This window comes from Dysidea avara, chromosome 6, assembly GCF_963678975.1.
Source record: "Dysidea avara chromosome 6, odDysAvar1.4, whole genome shotgun sequence".
In the NCBI taxonomy this organism is placed as follows: Eukaryota; Metazoa; Porifera; class Demospongiae; order Dictyoceratida; family Dysideidae; genus Dysidea; species Dysidea avara.
In genome coordinates, this window is record NC_089277.1 from 9,918,725 (window position 1) to 9,939,202 (window position 20,478).

At 38.0% G+C, this 20,478-nt stretch overlaps 2 protein-coding genes across 3 annotated transcripts in view; both read left to right on the top strand.

The window, feature by feature from the left end:
- LOC136257314 (protein NLRC3-like) overlaps positions 1 to 20,478 on the top strand; it is a 273,319-nt gene that overhangs the window by 16,425 nt on the left and 236,416 nt on the right. The gene's annotated exons all lie outside the window — the stretch shown is intronic.
- On the top strand, positions 2,911 to 19,193 carry LOC136257313 (protein NLRC3-like). 2 transcript variants are annotated; one of them, XM_066050433.1, is made up of 14 exons: positions 2,911 to 3,033; positions 3,085 to 3,500; positions 12,482 to 12,832; positions 12,880 to 14,319; positions 14,369 to 14,497; positions 14,648 to 14,818; positions 15,415 to 15,585; positions 16,185 to 16,355; positions 16,953 to 17,123; positions 17,720 to 17,887; positions 18,485 to 18,652; positions 18,778 to 18,902; positions 18,960 to 19,019; positions 19,071 to 19,193. In XM_066050433.1, exons 2-13 carry the CDS (start codon positions 3,218 to 3,220, stop codon positions 18,990 to 18,992), a joined length of 3,381 nt encoding a protein of 1,126 aa, XP_065906505.1. In that variant the 5' UTR covers positions 2,911 to 3,033; positions 3,085 to 3,217; the 3' UTR covers positions 18,993 to 19,019; positions 19,071 to 19,193. The 2 variants fall into 2 exon arrangements, with proteins under 2 accessions (XP_065906505.1, XP_065906503.1); XM_066050431.1 differs by having other exon boundaries at positions 2,921 to 3,500.

A 20,478-nucleotide genomic window follows, 5' to 3' on the forward strand; every position in this document is an offset into this window, starting at 1 on the left:
CTATATTATTAGAATATTTACAAAAATACATGACAGTAGTCAAACCACAGCTGCGACAGTGAATGCACAACTGCAGATTAGTATAAACTTACTGATTTGATATTGTGTAGGTGCATGGGTAGCATAAGACTATGTGGCTATGACACTAGAATACTTACTGACTCATTACTGAAGCTTAAACACTAGTGCTAAGTACTGGAGCAACAAATGAATGAACCTACACCACAACAATAGGCTCTATCACTATACACATGAGTACATGATGAGAAGTAGCCAATTAGTGCACACACAACCTTCATGACTTATAAGGAAGAGCAGTACCAGCAGTTGTTACTCGACAATAGCTTTAAGAGACAGATAATGGTTGGATTATTGTTAAGAAGCTGTTTCTGGCTCAGTATTTAAGTCCAGTCTGTAAAATACATTACACCCATCCAATGGTAGAGCTGTGCTGCAAAGTTGTATGTCTCTACTTGACTAGTTCACACGAGCGTGTGGTGCTACAAAGAAAAATTATTGTATGCAAGTTTTAATTAAGCCATTTCTCATGTCTTAATTAATTAAGTACCATATTGTTTGCCGAGTTTGAATACCTTTTTTTCTGTAGCCCCCATGTCATATATGTTGCTTTACAATGTGGTAGACATACTGCTGTTGTTTCAAACTTGATGTTTTCATACTTGTACATGCAAGTCACTACACAGCTAAAGGTGGATTTGTAGTAAACAGTTTAACCCTTAAACCCACATAGGCCAGAAAACTGGCCCAAATATGCATGCCTTACACAAAACACTGTAACTTTCAAAGTGTCCATCCTATGGCTACGCAATTTATGTCATTCTACTTGTGATGTAACAAGGATTAAAATGATACCTAGGGTTTTACCCTGATGCTAAATGGTGAGGCCAAAAATAGCCGTGAAAATAACTTTTCAGTAAGGAAACACACAAACTCTTCAATACCTTTATAAAATGGTCGATAGCTAGGTGGTGGTTGCTCCTATCACCTCCATTCAATTCGTTGTTAAATTTTTATCAGGCCATATATGACTCATCTGGATAAACCCACAAGCGAGATTAAACACGTGGCAAGCATTTTGAAACACAGAGGCGCGATTTGTCGCTGTTCATCTCTTCATAACAAGCCACTGTAGTTACAGTGTTCATTTAACCTTTACGTAGCACAGTGAACACACTTTTAATCAATCTATATTGTAGGCTGTAAGAATTAAGTTACCCCACCTAGTGTTGCCATGTGTTCCCATATTGTGTAAAACACGTATTCCCCAAAAGTTCTTTGCAGGTTTAAGGGTTAAGCCAATTCTCAACTCTGTATACTGATGCTAGTGAAAGTTATAGCAGCAAACGTAAGTGCCTGTAGTGTTAAATTAAATTTTAGTGTACGAATTGATTTCTTTGTTTAATGTTTTTCCTAACGTCTTCATAATTATACTAAAACTACTCACCATGATTGTTGAAACTTTAATAACCCATTTTTGGACACTGTAGATAATTCTGAGACAATTCTGAAAATGTCCACTAGTGTATCTTCGGGGTCTAGGTGACCTCTCTTGTTAAACAACTTTTTTTTTATTTCTTTGATTCCTAAATTCCTAAGTTTTCTTGTACCTTGTACAAATTGTAAGTCTTTAATCAGTATACTCTACTATGATAATATTGATACATAAGTTTGTTTAGGGTTATTTTGTTGTACAATAAAATATTTTGCTTTCAGGTGAAATGTTGACAACACCAATCTCTGTCAAAGAAAATCAGAACTGAATATACTACTATACAGGATCCCTGGCAGATGGGACAAAGATCATTTGTTTTGCTAAAAGCACGGTCACTTGGAGAAGACAACCTGGGAGTATAGTTGTTATTCAATACAACATTGATAGTATGTGAATGGAGACCACCTCTGATGAACTGAAACTTGTTCCACTATATCCTATTTCATACCCATAATAGCTGTGTACAGTGATTCTAATAGTTTCATTATTTAGTGCTGTATAGCAGGAAAGTTTGGTGGGAGCAAACTTTGAGATGAATTTGTTGTGATAGAATTTGGGTGAGAAAAAGGTTTGGTGGTTTTGCTTTTAGTTACTAGAGATTTATACTGGGGAAAAGGATTTGGTGTTTGGCAAACACTGCTTGCTTGCCAAATTCGCCAAACTTTTTTGTGATACAGTATAGGGTTTAAAATTTGTGTAGTGTAGTATACTGTGTAATAAATTTTGTGGTAAAAATTTGTCACAATTAATAAAACTGTCATCCTGTTTACTAGTTTACATTTAACCACAAGAATTTATAGTTAAGTTGAAACTATATTAATTTAATGTTTTGTGGTTTTTTTCTTTGTGATTGTTTTGTGATAGCACTATGGGAACTGGACCCAGGTCTTTTCTTTCTTTTCAACTAGCTGGTAATTGTGTGAAAAGGACAATCAGTAGAGCAATAGCTACTGTATAATCAGTTGAGTGTGTGAAATGGAATGGCCAGATGCCCAAATCAGTAGCTTAACTTTTTGTTTTAAAAAACTAAGTCCAGTGATTGTGTAATCCTAGTGTAGTACTATATTATATTCACACATCAGATCATTGTAGCATGCTGTCACAGTTGATCTTGCACACCTTTGAAGTGAGGAACGTGGCACCTTAACATATTGTATAACTACCCTCCATGTTTACATAACTGCATGACAACTGTTAAATTATTGATACACATTAATTTTAATTCTGCACTCTGAATGCACATTTGACCTAGTAATCACTACTACTACATTATCATAAAAGACTGTGTAGTTGTTTACTTTGTGGAATAAAGTGGGCAGTAATTAATCTAGCTATTTGCTTCCTGTTGGTATTTTAATATTTAAACCAGTTATGCAAGCCTGAACACTCATTTGTGTTGCTCAGTAGCTGTGTACTTGTCACAGTTTATATAGTAATTTTTCAAGAGTCTGTATAGCTAAGCAGATTTTTAGCTGTTAAATTACATAGCTGACCTGCATGTTAAGTATTTACTGAGATAGGTAAGCTTACCACTCACTGTATAGCGAGCTAGATATCACTTGGAATTTTAGCTGTTAGCTACAGACTACGGAACACTACTGCTGAACGTCGCCTTTACTCCTTCAGGCGACTTGTTCGTCTCAATACACCATTCAGTGACACACTGTGGACTCCACTGTGTGTGTCAGTAGCTAACGAGTGAAGATGGAGGATAGTTTACAGAAGCAAGAACAAGTACTAAATGATAATCGTGATTTCCTCATCAAATATCTCGACCCTGATGATATAAGTGACCAGCTGATTCAGGAGGGAATGTTGGGAAAAATTGCCGCACAGCGAGTACAACTACACGCGACTAGTAGGATGGAGAAAAACCGAACGATCGTAGACCAGTTGACCATCGGAGGACCAGGCACGCTTCAAAACTTCTGTGATATTTTGAGGAGCAACAAGAGACTTGCGTTTATCGCTGAAAAAATTGAGACTGGTAGGTGATCACGTGCACGAGTACTTTATGCCATTATAACGTCTATTATTTATTTATTTATTTATTTATTGATTAGCAAAACCCATCAAGGGTATAACGCTAATGTACAAAAAAAGGTCATGTAGCTAAGTGATTAACTTTTTTTCAGTTATAAAAGATAATAAATAAACACTTAAACAGTGGGCAGAGAGGCAAACTCTGCAGTGATTAACTAGCTATAACCAGATAAATAAAAAATCTAGATTATACAATTACTTAAATTCTCAATATTCAAGTTATTCCAGTCAGGGATTGTCCTTGGCAGAAATGAATAAAGATATCGGTCCGTTCTGGCATACTGTTGCATAAACTTTTGATCGTGGTTAGCCCTGGTAGTTGTTAAGGGGGATGGCACTGGCAAATACTGGGTAGGAATATGTATCAACTTGTTTACGAACTTAAATAGCAGAATTAAACGTGAATGTCTTCTACGATTCTCAAGCGATAACCATTTCAACGTCATTAGCATGTCAGTTATACTGTCTCTGTGGTTCCTCCTCCATGCCGCAAGGTTTGTTAATACAAACCGCGCAGCACGATGTTGTAGCATTTCTTTTTTTTTTTTTTTTTTTTTTTTTTTTTACCCGGGCTTGATGGACTGCCCTTGCCTACCACCCCCAGCACATAAATGGCCTGTGCTGGACAAACCGGGACTTTCTTAGTCCACGGCAAACTGAGACTCTGCCCGAATCAGCTCCACAATTGGGGGAGTCTTAACATAGTGACCGATGGATGAGCGGGCTCCGCGGATGCATTGTATGGAGGACCGCAAGAGAGAAAAAGATAGACAGCACCTTAACCACCCCATGACAACAGAGTAATCATCGCCCCACTTGTTTGAAAGTTGATGAGCCAAGCGTTGATAAAAAACAGAAGCCTCATGAGCCAGACCACCAGAGGCAGACATTACCAGGGGGGTAAAAGAGGCATGCTCCTCCTCACGAATTCTCTGAGCATACGCACGTTTCTTAATGTTCTCGTGCCTCCGATAACAGGAGGCCAGTGATGAGGACGCATTAGAAGCAGCCAGAGGGTTGAACACCCGCACATCCACAAAACATCTTTCACTTCTTCCACCCCAAAAACCATTCATGGCGATGTCAAGACGGGCACCATCTTGGATATTGGCAGAAGCAGGGTAGTCCTGCTGTGAAACCGGCTGGAGCTCTGGTTCAACAGCTACCTGAGAGCATACTTCAGTCAACAGGGTAGCAGTTAGATCTCTGATCTCATTGTGTCGGATAGAAGGTAAGCCACCCTTGGGACAGGATAAAGCATGCTCCACTGAAAAGGAAGTCCCACATGCACAGTGAGCAGGAGTCCGCTGAGGAGACCACCCATAACGTAGTGCCACGGCATCGTGAAACGCGGACTTATGCAGTGCAAAGCCATGTTCCTGTAGGGGCCGGGTGGTAAGCCAGTTGGAGGCCCCTTTGGCTGAGGCTAGATCTAAAGCGCGTTGAGAGGAGGGATCTAAGTGGGTACGCAAACTGGAAGATCTATCCGAATAGTTGGAAGATTTGGAATTGCGGATTGCGGACTTGCGAGATAGCTGTTCTGTTTTAACAATAGCCGAATTGATACCCCGGTCCAGAATGAATTGTGAAAGAGGCTCAGCAATGTGACACGAGGCTGAATACTCCTCAGCTGCAATAAGAGTTGGGTTTATGATACCCAAACCACCATATCGAGGTGGAAGGGCAAATAATTTACGGATTGTGTCATTTGGTGGAGAGCAACCCATCAAAGTAGGGATAAGTACCAGCCGGATGTTGTCCTCAAGGGGTTGTAAAGCCTCTGATATGTTTGGAGTAGTGCGACAAAGGTAGAGCCAATGGCTTGACAAGCCATGAGTGAGAGCGGAATAAGCAGCATGCGGCTGAACTTGTGCGAACTTGGCAAGCCGTGTAATCTCTGCTGACCAACCAACAACCTTGTCCCTCACAAATTCCTGGACATAAGCGTTTGAACCAATGGCAGCCCCAAGGTAGGGACGGCCCGCAGAAGTAATTTGAACATCAGTATCTGAGAACAGAGTAGTAGCAATTGAATGGAACCTTTCCTTAGAAACTAACCAAGTTTTAGGAGCATTTACAAAATAGCCAAAAGCAGGTCCCTCAATACAGAGCTGGTTCCACCAGATGAGCAAGTCCTGTATACTGCCACAAGCACAAGCATCATCAGCATACCAGACCTGGTCCACTGTCCCATGAAGTTGATTGATTAAAGGCACTGTAGCAAGGGCATACATAGGCATAGCTAGTGGGTCTCCCTGTGTAGTACCCTCCTCTGATAAAATAACCTCCCCAGAAACAAGCAAAGAGGCTGGAGACCTATAAATATTGATCAGAATAGTGGAAAGTGGCGGGCACAGTTGTCTGATGTTGTGTAGAGCCACCAAACGGTTCAGCGAGTTAAAGGCATTGGAGGCGTCCACCAGCAACACAGCCTCAGTGCTTCCTTCCTCAAAAACCTTTCGGACAGCATGAACCGCAGCCTCCGCCCCAGAAAGTTGCCCCGCACAAAGTTGGTGTGAACCAGCTGCTCTAGCTTATGGATGGATGTTTGCTGGTATGGATCCCACCGGCTACAATACTCAATAGTTGGTAAAACAATCTGTTTATAAGCACGCTCTTTTAAGTGAGGTGGACAATGATGGAGGTTTCAACGTAGAAATCCTAGTAGTCGATTTGCTTTCTTTCTTTCTTTCTTTCTTTTTTTTTTTTTGATGATACAAATTAATGACATAAGATAAAACTGTACATAATAAACAAAAACAAATTATCTTAAATATGGGCCTCAGCGACCTGCACAGCAATCGGTGCCTCAGCAATGGGACAGCGCAAACTGGACCTGGCACCGCGAATGCACATAAGGCCACTCCACGAAATAAATTCTCTGTTTCCCGTCCTGGGCTCAAGCATGTTTGCATGCGGGCGGGCGGTTCATTTCCATTATTCGTTATAAGATTGGCAGCTTTTCAAACCATTATTTACCTGCCCCCCGGCAACCATAAAAAGCTGCATAAATGCATGCTTAACTTCACCTTAAGCTTGTTCCTTCCTTTTTAAGTTGCAAAAATAACACAAACGTGAAGTTTGTACCGACTTGATATAGCACTGCTGACACGTGAGCTGACATGGTTTCAAGTGAGCCTGTCAGTATGCAACAATAACCGGAAAATAATGAAAGAATACGGAATAATGGAATATTTATAGCTGACAGTAACTAGATGCGGGCGGTGGATGGGAAACAGAGAATTTATTTGGAGTGGCCTAATTGCAGACCTCAACAAAGAGAAGCTCAATTTACATCTCAGCCATCCCATCACTATTCCATAGGATGGGATGGCTGGAATGACATAAGGCCAATGAAACTTGATTAGCAGTTTCGCGTCATCGCCCGCATGCTTTTGATACACCCGCATGGAATTTCATTATTGGTATTTCAGATCGAAATACTCTAATAGAACGGTCACTTTTACTCTAATAGAGCAATCAGCTATACTCTAATGGAAAAATCACTTGTTATAGATTAGTAACGTACTTTAGCTATTTAATGCAAGAGTAATCAGTATAGATCTCACTGTTTTTTGGCAGGAATCTTCATGTTTGGATGTGTGTTGTGCTTTTGGAAAAATAATGAATAATGAATAATAACCGCCCGCCCGCATCAAATTTTCAAAAATCTGAGCGAGAAACTGGTAATCAAGTTTCATTGGCCTAAGATAAACTTTGTTTTATCTTATATAATTAGCTATGTCATTAATTTGTATCATCAAAAAAAATGTAAGGGTCCCGGTAGGACTAGGTTTCAACTCAACTGGCCGTCTCGGGCCTAGTTCCGGCGTAAGATCAGTAGATCATCTCATACCGTCCTGCATGTCTAGTGCTTGATAAGCTGCTATGACTGGTATTGAGAGCTTGAAGAAACACTGAAAGGGAAGTGTTCACCAACAATCGCGCTTTCCTCGTTGCTTATCTGGACGCTGACGATATCATTGACGAGCTGATACAGGAAAAAATGCCGCACAACGAGTACAACTACAGACGACGAGCAGGGAGGAGAAGAACCGAATCATCGTCGAGCAGTTGACCAATAGACCAGGGACGCTGGAGAAATTTTGCAGGATCTTGCGGAATACAGGAAGACTAGCTTTCGTAGCTGAAGCGCTAGATGAATGTGAGCTATTACGTAACTGCATGTAGCTACGTGTGCATGTAGCTTAAAGTGGGAGGGACTGTAGCTATAGTGCGCCTTTTATTGCAATTTTAATCATTTTTTTCTGCACTTACGTAACTGTAGTTTGATTCTGTTAGAATGTCAGGGGCGTACGGAGGGGGGTTTCCAGGGGTTTCAGGAAACCCCTTTGGATTTTACACAGTACTTGAAACATTAAGAAATTGAAACTTCAGGTTTCCAGAATCTGGAATCTATCAGGAACAGGACACATTTTTAAACTTTTACCTTAGTTAAATAATAGTGTCTCACATGATAGCAACACTTATAGCATTGTTCTGAATTATGATTTTGGTGAAAAGATCGAGATATAAACTACTCTAATATAACAGTTACTTAACTGTAATGGAAACCCCTTTTCAAAATTCCTGCGTACGCCCCTGAATGTACATTCTCTCCAGCTCTGGGTTTGTTGTAGCTATTTTATTGTGTGTTGTAGTGTCAAAGCAGAGCTGAAGAATAGCCTCTCTTGGCTGATGCTGTTTTTCCCTGTGGAAATAAACTATTTAAAAGTCTAACTGGTACTTTATATTAACTGTAGATTGAATCTGCATAGGTCTCCTGGATTTGTGATAATGCAATACACCTATCAATCATGTGATGCCCTACCATTGGGCTCGGAGTAGGGTGGGGGAAAATACAGGGAATTTGTCCCCAGTAGTGGAGCTAAAAAAGCTTGTCAAAAGCCAACTAGCTGTGTCCCGACTTCATTTCTATGGTTGGTTCAGCAAACTGCCGCTGTCAAAAGCCCCAGGGGTGGGGCAAGTGTGGATGTCAAATTCCCAGTAGGTGTATGGAGCCCACCTGGGGTGGGGGTGGGGCAAGTGTGGATGTCAAATTCCCAGTAGGTGTATGGAGACCACCTGGGGTGGGGCCTGACATTGATAGGTACATACTTGTGTGCTGGCACACCTTGCATTATTATGTAATTTTTATAGCTACATACGATCATACTTTCAGTGTGGTTTTTGGCTGTATGATAACATAGCATTGGTTATCAACTTGGACCCACCGGTACAGCTATCATAAACTAACAGTCAGTGAAAAGGGGTCTTATATCCTTTTCAATTGCATGTACGTGGCAATCTGTAACTTTACTTGTGAATGTGGTATCACCCTAAAGTTTAGTCCCCTTATACCCCTAACATAGCACTATGGCTTGGTGTAATATGAACATGATAGGTTGAATACATGAGGAGTTATGATTAATCAAACTTGACAATTTAGAAAAGCTATAAACCCCTTTTCGCAAACCGGGTCACAATTATCATTGACTTTATCACATGGTGTAAACACTAAAGGCCTGCTGACAACATCTATATGTGACAACACATCAATGAATTCTTTTCTTTTCTGTGACCTTTTCAAACATACTCAATATAACATCTTAATTATATGTAATGTATAGGACTTGACAAACGTGTGTAAACGTACATAAAAGGTGTAGTGTGCATGTGTGTGTGCGTGCATGTATGTGCGTGTGTGCGTGCGTGTGTGTGTGGCTGTGTGCAAATGTTATTAACTGTTAATTAGATCTTTAAACAGGCTGTAGGACCAGGTGTCCTACAGATCTTCAGCACTTGTGCTGTAAAGCCTTAATAAATTAATGATAAGAGTACAAGGATGTTGCAGATAAATATGTGCCATGTAAATAATTTTACTAGCAATAAATCCTCAATACAGTTACTCTATAAGACCTGTATGTAGTGTGTGTGTGTGTGTATGTCATGTGTGACACATACACATTCATATATCACTGTCATGATGTATAGTGTTCAATTGTTTCACTACTATAGTTTCATATCTAACTGACTTCATTATAAAAGTGTTGTGTTACATAAAACACCATAAAGGACCAACATTGTAAGTGGGTCAGTATTGACCAAACAGATCGTTATCTAGATGGGACCCAAATCTGATCCAGATGTGACCTGGCTTAATAATGGCATCCATCAAGAGCTATATTAATAGTCCCTAATGCAAGCACTGATAGTTAGACCAGTATAGCTACCAGTAAGGTAATACATGATCAATAAGTGGGTGTGGTGGCTCCATGTAAGTCTACAGGTAACTACAGCAATCAACAATTCCCATTTAGCTTGCTTGACAGTAGAATAATTATACTTGTTTGGCTACAAGCAGCAATCTCAATAATGGACATGATGCTATGAATACCCACAGACAATGACATGTTCTTCTGATAAGTGGGCATGGTTGTACATATTCCTACAGAGAGCAAAACACATTAATGTGGGTGTGGCTCCATGCTAGTTTCCTGAGTATACTGCACAACTGCATTTCTATTCAAGTTTGATTACTGGCACATGATCTCATCCAGGTCAGACCTGATTATTCAAAATGTCATCCAACTGACCCAGATAAACATGTTTCTGACTCCCTGTATTCATGGGCTGCCTTCTCACAGTTCCCTAGTGGGATAGCATTCACAGAATAATCTGGACACTTATTTACAGGGGGGTGGGGGTTCCTGAACCTCTTATAACCCCCTCCCTACGCTCCTGTGTGTATTATGTATTGTATCTTTCACTTCCTTTTTCAGGCTGGAAGAGGCTCACTGTCTCTCCTCCCAATAATAATACAATCAAAACTTTAAACCATATCGAAATACTCTAATAGAGCAGTCAGTCAAATACTCTAATAGAGCAGTCAATCAAATACTCTAATAGAACAGGCACCACATGTAATACTTAAAAATCCTCCACAGTTGCTAAAAACTGGCATAAGATTTAGTTTTCATATAGAATGACATACAAAGAACCAATCTGCAAAATTCCTAGCTGGTTATTAGTGGCTAAATGTGACTGTCACTGATCCCTGCAATCAATGCAGACCACTTAGAAAGAAAGTATACTTTTAATTATTATATTATTTAATTATTTGTGCATAAAACTGCATATATTAATACTTCTTTACATCAAAATTTTCAGAAAAAAGTACTTTAACTCACTGTAGCTCCCAAACCCCTGCTCCGTTATTATGCTTTACCCCTTGTGCACTGCCCCTTGCCAAACCCTGGATGCCCTCCTGGTATAAATAACTATAGATACATATGTATGACTCATTATTGCAGCTTGAAGTGGGAGTGGCTGCAACCTGCTGTCTGCTGCTGGAACTTTCATGTATGCAGACAATTTAAAATTAATCATTACTTTTGTGCTTTGTTAGTTTTGCTGCACGTAACTAGTTTTGTTAGGCCTGAGTCAAATATGCTCAAACTTTTGCTCAAATGCTTTCAGAAATTTCCCAACATTTTCACCTGTTATGTTCTTCAGTGTTCCCATTATGCTTGCATTATGCTCCTAGATTAGCAACATTTCTTACAATAATTTGGGGCTTTTTAATCATCGAATGCTCTATTAGAGTATTTCATTACAATTTAAGGTGACTGTTCTATTAGCGAGTATTGATTTAAGGAGTATGTACAATGCAGTTTGCAGTTTACACTGACTGCTCTATTAGGGAGTATCGATCTATTTTCATGGAATTATTAAGCTCCACCTTTTATATGTTAGCATGTTGCTGGCAAAGCACTCCAGTGTATTAGGCTTTGTGTTATGCTGGAATATTTGATGCAGGCCTAAGTTAAGTTATGTACATTCTGTGTGTATGTGTGTGTGTGTGTGTGTGTGTGTGTGTTGTACATTGTTATTGTCATAGGCACAAGTGAAGAACAGCCTCTCTTGGCTGATGCTGTTTTTCCCTGAACTATTTAAAAGTATAACCAACACAAATTAATGTGCATTATGTTAGATGTAGGTTACATCTACCCAGGTCTCTTGAATGTAATTGTGTACTGGCACACCTTGCACCTTACTCTTTTGAAATTTAACTTTTATTATTGACTTTATGGTGTAAAGAGATACCCAGATAAACATGTTTCTGACTCCCTGTATTCACAGGCTTTAAGCCTTCTCACAGGTCCCTAGTGGGATAGCATTCACAGAATGATCTCAGCATTTATTATTTTTACTAGACAGACAGACAGACAGACAGTGTTTGATGTGTCCAGAGGACCAGCACAAAAGATGATACATATTACATCAACATTGTTATTTGCTAAAAAAACAAAAACAATAAAGAGACAGGTAGTGTTTTCAGATCAGATTTAAACAGGAGTAGAGTGTTGCTTTCATCAGGTACATCATTTTACTCCCTTGCTATAATTCTGTGGTCAATAAGTAATAGGGGGAATAAAATGGAGAACATGGTACTGTCAGGTTGATCACTGAGTATGGGTGAAGTATGGTGGTATCTGTACTGCCGTGAGGTGATATAAGGATTGTAGAAAATGTATAGTCTTGATGTTAGTGTCTATACATGTGGTTAGAGTAAGCCATAATGATGATTCCAGCATAGAAGTGACATAACGTGACCAGTTACAGTTTAACATTGTTCATCTTGCAGCTCCTCTCTGTACTTTTATAGTCCATTATTATCTTTAAGAATCCCACACTGATAAGCGCTGTTGTAAATGTCCATCTGTCACTACCTAACTAAGTGTTGTCACCATCTCAAAGTTATGCTGCTCTACTAGTAATATTGCTCAATTACACACACTCACCAGACAGTATACATGCACATTCATCCATATAAGGTACAGAACAAACACACACCTGGTACAGTATAATAGTAGCTGTTCTCAGCCTCAGCTCTTGACCTACTCACTACATTTCTTTATGTAGCACTGCACTCAAGTGGTAGTGAACCCACAAGTGGTCCTCAAACAACAATTACTAAACAAACAGAACAAACTACTCCACTAGGTGATGCTACCAACATGTTACAAGTGAGGTATATTAGGGACTTCACCTCTGATGAAGGGGAAGGTCCAGTAAAGTTCATTGAATTAGCACTAGTGAAAAATGAGAGGGTGACCAGAGTAGACAAGAACTTGGAAGAGTTCACTAAATTTACACTACGAGGTCAAGTTGATGAGTTACTACAAAAGAAAGAGCGACTTGGTGACCTGAGGGATATCTTCTATTATCAGAACAAACCATGTCCTCAACTGATACTAATAATGGGAGGCCCAGGTGAGTATTAACAGTGATGTAGTAGTGATGTAGTATATGTTGTGTAGGTATAGGCAAGACCACCCTTGCCAATGAGATCTGTGTGAGGTGGGCCAGAGATGGGTTTTTATGTGATTATTTTGATACTCTAATCCTGATGCCATTGAGGACAGTCCAACAACAGTCACTTGAAGAAGCCATGATGGAGAACATTGGAAAGCATGCATATCACCAGCTGAAGGAACAGTTAGGTAGAAAGTGTTTGCTGATCTTGGAAGGTTTTGATGAAATGGCAGCTGAACGTCGACAACATGATCCAATTTTATTGGCCATGATCAAAAAGGAGACCATGGTAGAGGTAACAATATTGATAACATCCAGACCTCATGCATGTCAAGGTCTAAATGCCAACAGGGCAATAGAAGTGGTAGGATTTAGTGAAGAAAAAATAAAAGAATATGTTAAAAATGTATTTCCCAATGATACTCAAGCAGTTAACTTGTTTATTCAACAACTTGAAACATTTCCTCATATTAGTGCCCTTTGTTATGTACCACTTTCACTGAAGATGATACTTGAAATTTTTCAGTACAAGGAGAAGAGTCTTCCATCTACACTGACAGAACTGTATCACCTCTTCATAGTGATGACTCTTCAAAGGGAACAAGAGAAGAAGATTGAGAAGCAACCAGTGTCTTCTGCAGCAGCTAATGATGCTGAAAAAATATTACATCAGATATTACCAGATGTTCCAGAAGAAGCACTACACACAATAATGTTACTGAGTAAGTTAGCTTATCGTGCATTCTTTGAGTGGTACAGTGTTAGGGAAAAAGGATTTCACAGAAAAGTCTTAGATCCAAGAATTATATTCACAGAAGATGACCTCATCCAGTCAGGTATTTCATTACCAAAAAATTATGATGGTTTTGGCTTGATAAAGTGTACAAATATAAAATACTTAACTCGACAATCTAACACCTACAACTTTTCACACCTTAGTGTTCAAGAGTTTCTTTGCTCTCTTTATATTGTTATCACTATGTCACAGAAAGAACAGTACCAGTTAATGAAGGAACATTTTCATCATCTACCAAATATCATGATGTTACTGTGTGGACTAACACAATTGAAATCACAAGAAGATCTCCAGTTTATTTTGTCCCAGTTATCATCAGGTAGTGATAAGCTTGGTGCTAACAATGATCATGTGGTAGGAGCAGTGAAGTGTATTAGTGAATCTCTGTGTGTATCACCTCCAGGAATATTACCAATAAAACTGATTTTGAAAAATGCTACACTTTATCCCTATGACATACTGTGTGTATCATACACAATATGTCATTATCCCATTGTAGTATTAAACATGTGGGGGTGTCAGATTGGAGATAAAGGAGTATCAAGACTGGCACAATTTTGTGTGAAAACTATTAAGCTACAAGAATTGGACCTTGCTTTTAATGATCTCACTAGTGCTGGGGTGATACACTTAGTAAAGATCATGAGAAGTAAGCTCCATGTTAATGGATGTTTTTTATAATACTGTTATGATCACAGGTAGTCCCTCATTAAGAGTATTAGATGTTAGTGAGAATGAAATAGGAGACATTGGAGTGGAATTGCTCCTACCCAATAGTAACAATCTGACTGATCTCTATATGTGCAGTTGTGGCTTATCAGTTAAAGGTACTAGCTACATGTTGTTATAGTGTGATAGTTGTATTAGTACATAACCAGATGATTGATTTGTTAAATTAGGTATCCAAAGGTCATCACATATCTTCATCAACTGATGATTAATATTGAAATGTTTGTCTTTTGTTATGATCACTACAGGTGTCATTTGTATCAAGACACTATTGATGGAAAATAAGAAATTACAAAAATTGAGCATTGGTAGTAATCAGATTGGCAATGAGGGAGTGTCTGCTGAATGTGAACCACTTTACAACTACAACACTACTCTGACTGAGCTCTGGATGTTTAACTGTGGGATATCAGTGGAAGGTAAATACTATATCATCATGTAGCTAGCTATAGTTGTGAAACTTTATGTGGTTTGATGACGATAGCAAAATGTTGTGTTTACAATAATGTTTATAGACTTACTGAATCAACCATATAGTGTCAAAGCCATACAAGTGTTTACAATAGTCTAATTCTGTCCAATCATTTTGTGTACTATAGTCAGTAAATTTACTATGTAAAGGTTGTGTACCACTTGGTGTGGTTTTCTGATATACCACTTGTTCTGTAACACTACACATCTTGTATCATATGTACACTGTTACTACAATAATAATTATTTTCTATAAAATTAGTCACATAAAATATTTTACTACAATGTTTGGAGTAGAATTCCCTTGACAAGATCACCTGAATTGTAGACACCCTATAATAATCAGGATACATGGTCCCCTAAACTCTCAAGTATACACATACACATTAATCACAGTTGAGGACACCTCTCTAATAAGGAGATATTTTGTGATCCTAAACACCTGAATGTGTTGTGTAATAATCTGACTGTATGGTATTGATGACTAGTACTGAGTTGATATAGACATGTCCCTAATTTGTGTCTACTGTTATGATCACTACAGATGTCATTTGTATCAAGACACTATTGATGGAAAATAAGAAATTACAAGTATTGGACATTGGTTGTAATCTGATTGGCAATAAGGGAGTGGCTGCTGTATGTGAACCACTTTACAACTACAACACTACTCTGACTGAGCTCAGGATGTATGACTGTGGGATATCAGTGGAAGGTATAAATACTACATCATCATGTAGCTAGCTATAGTTGTGAAACTTTATGTGGTTTGAAGATGATAGCAAAATGTTGTGTTTACAATAATGTTTGTAGACTTACCGAATCAACCATATAGTGTCAAAGCCATACAAGTGTTTACAATAGTCTAATTCTGTCCAATCATTTTGTGTACTATAGTCAGTAAATTTACTATGTAAAGGTTGTGTACCACTTGGTGTGGTTTTCTGATATACCACTTGTTCTGTAACACTACACATCTTGTATCATATGTACACTGTTACTACAATAATAATTATTTTCTATAAAATTAGTCACATAAAATATTTTACTACAATGTTTGGAGTAGAATTCCCTTGACAAGATCACCTGAATTGTAGACACCCTATAATAATCAGGATACATGGTCCCCTAAACTCTCAAGTATACACATACACATTAATCACAGTTGAGGACACCTCTCTAATAAGGAGATATTTTGTGATCCTAAACACCTGAATGTGTTGTGTAATAATATTGACTGTATGGTATTGATGACTAGTACTGAGTTGATATAGACATGTCCCTAATCTGTGTCTACTGTTATGATCACTACAGGTGCCATTTGTATCAAGACACTATTGATGGAAAATAAGAAATTACAAGTATTGAACATTGGTGGTAATCTGATTGGCAATAAGGGAGTGGCTGCTGTATGTGAACCACTTTACAACTACAACACTACTCTGACTGAGCTCAGGATGGGTGACAGTGGGATATCAGTGGAAGGTAAATACTACATCATCATGTAGCTAGCTATAGTTGTGAAACTTTATGTGGTTTGATGATGATAGCAAAATGTTGTGTTTACAATAATGTTTGTAGACTTACTGAATCAACCATATAGTGTCAAAGCCATACAAGTGTTTACAATAGTCTAATTCTGTCCAATCATTTTGTGTACTATAGTCAGTAAATTTACTATGTAAAGGTTGTGTACCACTTGGTGTGGTTTTCTGATATACCACTTGTTCTGTAACACTACACATCTTGTATCATATGTACACTGTTACTACAATAATAATTATTTTCTATAAAATTAGTCACATAAAATATTTTACTACAATGTTTGGAGTAGAATTCCCTTGACAAGATCACCTGAATTGTAGACACCCTATAATAATCAGGATACATGGTCCCCTAAACTCTCAAGTATACACATACACATTAATCACAGTTGAGGACACCTCTCTAATAAGGAGATATTTTGTGATCCTAAACACCTGAATGTGTTGTGTAATAATATTGACTGTATGGTATTGATGACTAGTACTGAGTTGATATAGACATGTCCCTAATCTGTGTCTACTGTTATGATCACTACAGGTGCCATTTGTATCAAGACACTATTGATGGAAAATAAGAAATTACAAGTATTGAGCATTGGTGGTGACCAGATTGGCAATGAGGGAGTGGCTGCTGTATGTGAACCACTTTACAACTACAACACTACTCTGACTGAGCTCACGATGTATTACTGTGGGATATCAGTGGAAGGTAAATACTACATCATCATGTAGCTAGCTATAGTTGTGAAACTTTATGTGGTTTAATGATGATAGCAAAATGTTGTGTTTACAATAATGTTTGTAGACTTACTGAATCAACCATATAATGTCAAAGCCATACAAGTGTTTACAATAGTCTAATTCTGTCCAATCATTTTGTGTACTATAGTCAGTAAATTTACTATGTAAAGGTTGTGTACCACTTGGTGTGGTTTTCTGATATACCACTTGTTCTGTAACACTACACATCTTGTATCATATGTACACTGTTACTACAATAATAATTATTTTCTATAAAATTAGTCACATAAAATATTTTACTACAATGTTTGGAGTAGAATTCCCTTGACAAGATCACCTGAATTGTAGACACCCTATAATAATCAGGATACATGGTCCCCTAAACTCTCAAGTATACACATACACATTAATCACAGTTGAGGACACCTCTCTAATAAGGAGATATTTTGTGATCCTAAACACCTGAATGTGTTGTGTAATAATCTGACTGTATGGTATTGATGACTAGTACTGAGTTGATATAGACATGTCCCTAATCTGTGTCTACTGTTATGATCACTACAGGTGTCATTTGTATCAAGACACTATTGATGGAAAATAAGAAATTACAAGTATTGAACATTGGTTGTAATCTGATTGGCACGGGAGTGGCTGCTGTATGTGAACCACTTTACAACTACAACACTACTCTGACTGAGCTCAGGATGGAGAACTGTGAGATATCAGTGGAAGGTAAATACTACATCATCATGTAGCTAGCTATAGTTGTGAAACTTTATGTGGCTTGATGATGATAGCAAAATGTTGTGTTTACAATAATGTTAGTAGACTTACTGAATCAACCATGTAGTGTCAAAGCCATACAAGTGTTTACAATAGTCTAATTCTGTCCAATCATTTTGTGTACTATAGTCAGTAAATTTACTATGTAAAGGTTGTGTACCACTTGGTGTGGTTTTCTGATATACCACTTGTTCTGTAACACTACACATCTTGTATCATATGTACACTGTTACTACAATAATAATCATTTTGTATAAAATTTAGTCACATAAAATATTTTACTACAATGTTTGGAGTAGAATTCCCTTGACAAGATCACCTGAATTGTAGACACCCTATAATAATCAGGATACATGGTCCCCTAAACTCTCAAGTATACACATACACATTAATCACAGTTGAGGACACCTCTCTAATAAGGAGATATTTTGTGATCCTAAACACCTGAATGTGTTGTGTAATAATCTGACTGTATGGTATTGATGACTAGTACTGAGTTGATATAGACATGTCCCTAATTTGTGTCTACTGATATGATCAAAATAGGTGTCATTTGTATCAAGAGACTATTGGTGGAAAATAAGACAATCACATTACTGGACATTAGAGGGAATAAGATACAAGATGAAGGAGCAGTTGCAATATCAGAAGGTCTTCGATGCAATCATACTCTCACTACACTCTGGATATCCCGCTGTGGCTTATCAGTGGAAGGTAGTGTAGTTGTAAGATTTGTATGTGGTTTAGATGATAGTGAAGTGTTTCATGTTATGTAAAACAGTGTTTATATATTTGTATGATATGTCCCATACCTTTGTGTACCATTGTGATCACTACAGGTAGTCGTGTAGTCCTACAAGCAGCTGTGGACAATACTATATGTCATGATGTGAGGGTTGATCATAGGAGTGATGATCAAGTCAAGCAATTGTTGACCATTCTGGAAGAGAGGAAGAGACAAGTGGTAGGAGGTGTTATTGTGTGATCTATTATTTGTTACTATGGTCATGATTGTTTCCAGGACAACGTCCAATCACAGAAAAATATATCATAAGTTGAAGAACACACAAAATAAGATCATGTGAGTCAAAATTAGTTACTTTTTGAATAATTACCATCTTACCATTTGTAGGAGAATTTTATGACCCTAACCACATCATTGTGATTTGTGTAGAACTTGTGAACACAACAAATAACATTTTTATTATAATGTTGTACTAAATTATTACAACATGACATGTGTAGTATGTTTTCATCCCTGAAAGTTAATGATGTTGCTAATATTAGTAAGAAACCTCCTAACAGGTGTCCTTTAAGGTCAATACATTAATTTCTATGTGTCACAGATGAGGAGGGTCAGTGGTTTGACAAACTAAATCTACAAAAATCACGTGATCAATAGGGCTGAAAACTAATATTGTACAAGCAGATACACCACTAGAAACGATATGCATAAAGCTTACATTGATCTTTAAAAGTTAACAAGGTTTCACTTGCACCTGCTAAAGATTGAAATACTCTAATAGAGCAGTCAGGTAAAGCTAAAACAATCAGATTCAATCTCAGAGGGCCTAATTTTCAAAATTTCCTGGGAGGAATGCACACTAAAACATGTCATCGCCACCTATACCCAGCCCTCCCTAAGTATAGGTGCCCCCTCTGCCCCTGACATTCATTATGTAGTAGTTTGTATAATGCATTTAAAACCTAGTCATGACAATCCAGCTTTGATTGTGGGTTTTGAAACAAAACACATCTAAAATTACTTCCTGGGACATACATATGTTAGGAACCACATCCTAGAGTATTCATGATTCTAGAGACCTCAGATTTGCCTTGACTCGGCTTCTAATACCACAGAGCTAGAACGTGAGGACATTAATCTTAGGAATTTAATGACATTACAAGTGATCATGGTTAGGAGAAGTTGGAATACATTAATCTACAACTGGTCAAAACTGCTCCTCATTTCTCCCTACATAATACTACACATTATTCCAGATGGTTAAATTTACCAGTCTCAGTTACAAGTCAAGTACATTGTTATTAATACACACACAACAGACAATCAACCATGTAGTATGTACACTGTACCAAACACTAGTGTGTTCTGTGTCTCTACAAGTCACATGATCACCATCAGGATGTCTGTCTCAGTGTTTGTGTCCTTGAACTTGTTAGAATCATCATAACCATCAGGGGATCGGACATGGGTGATCATAAACAAGATACAGAGGTGCATTAAATAGGATGAATGTTAGGACTGTGAGAGAGAATAATGACAGTGACACTAAAATAAACCAGCACAGGATAAAGTATCCCATAATAAAATATGCAGTGAAACCTTCCTAATAAGGTCATTAACTGGCCATTGTAATAATCCTCAAATTTGCCATTAGTGTACAAAGTTACCATATTAGGTAGCCACCTGCAAGAAATTTTTGGCTCAAGTGACGTAGGTTTCATCGCACCAACAATTTGCACTTTCCTTGATAAAAAATCCATGACACAAACCATTACAAATTTGTTCTGGTACAACA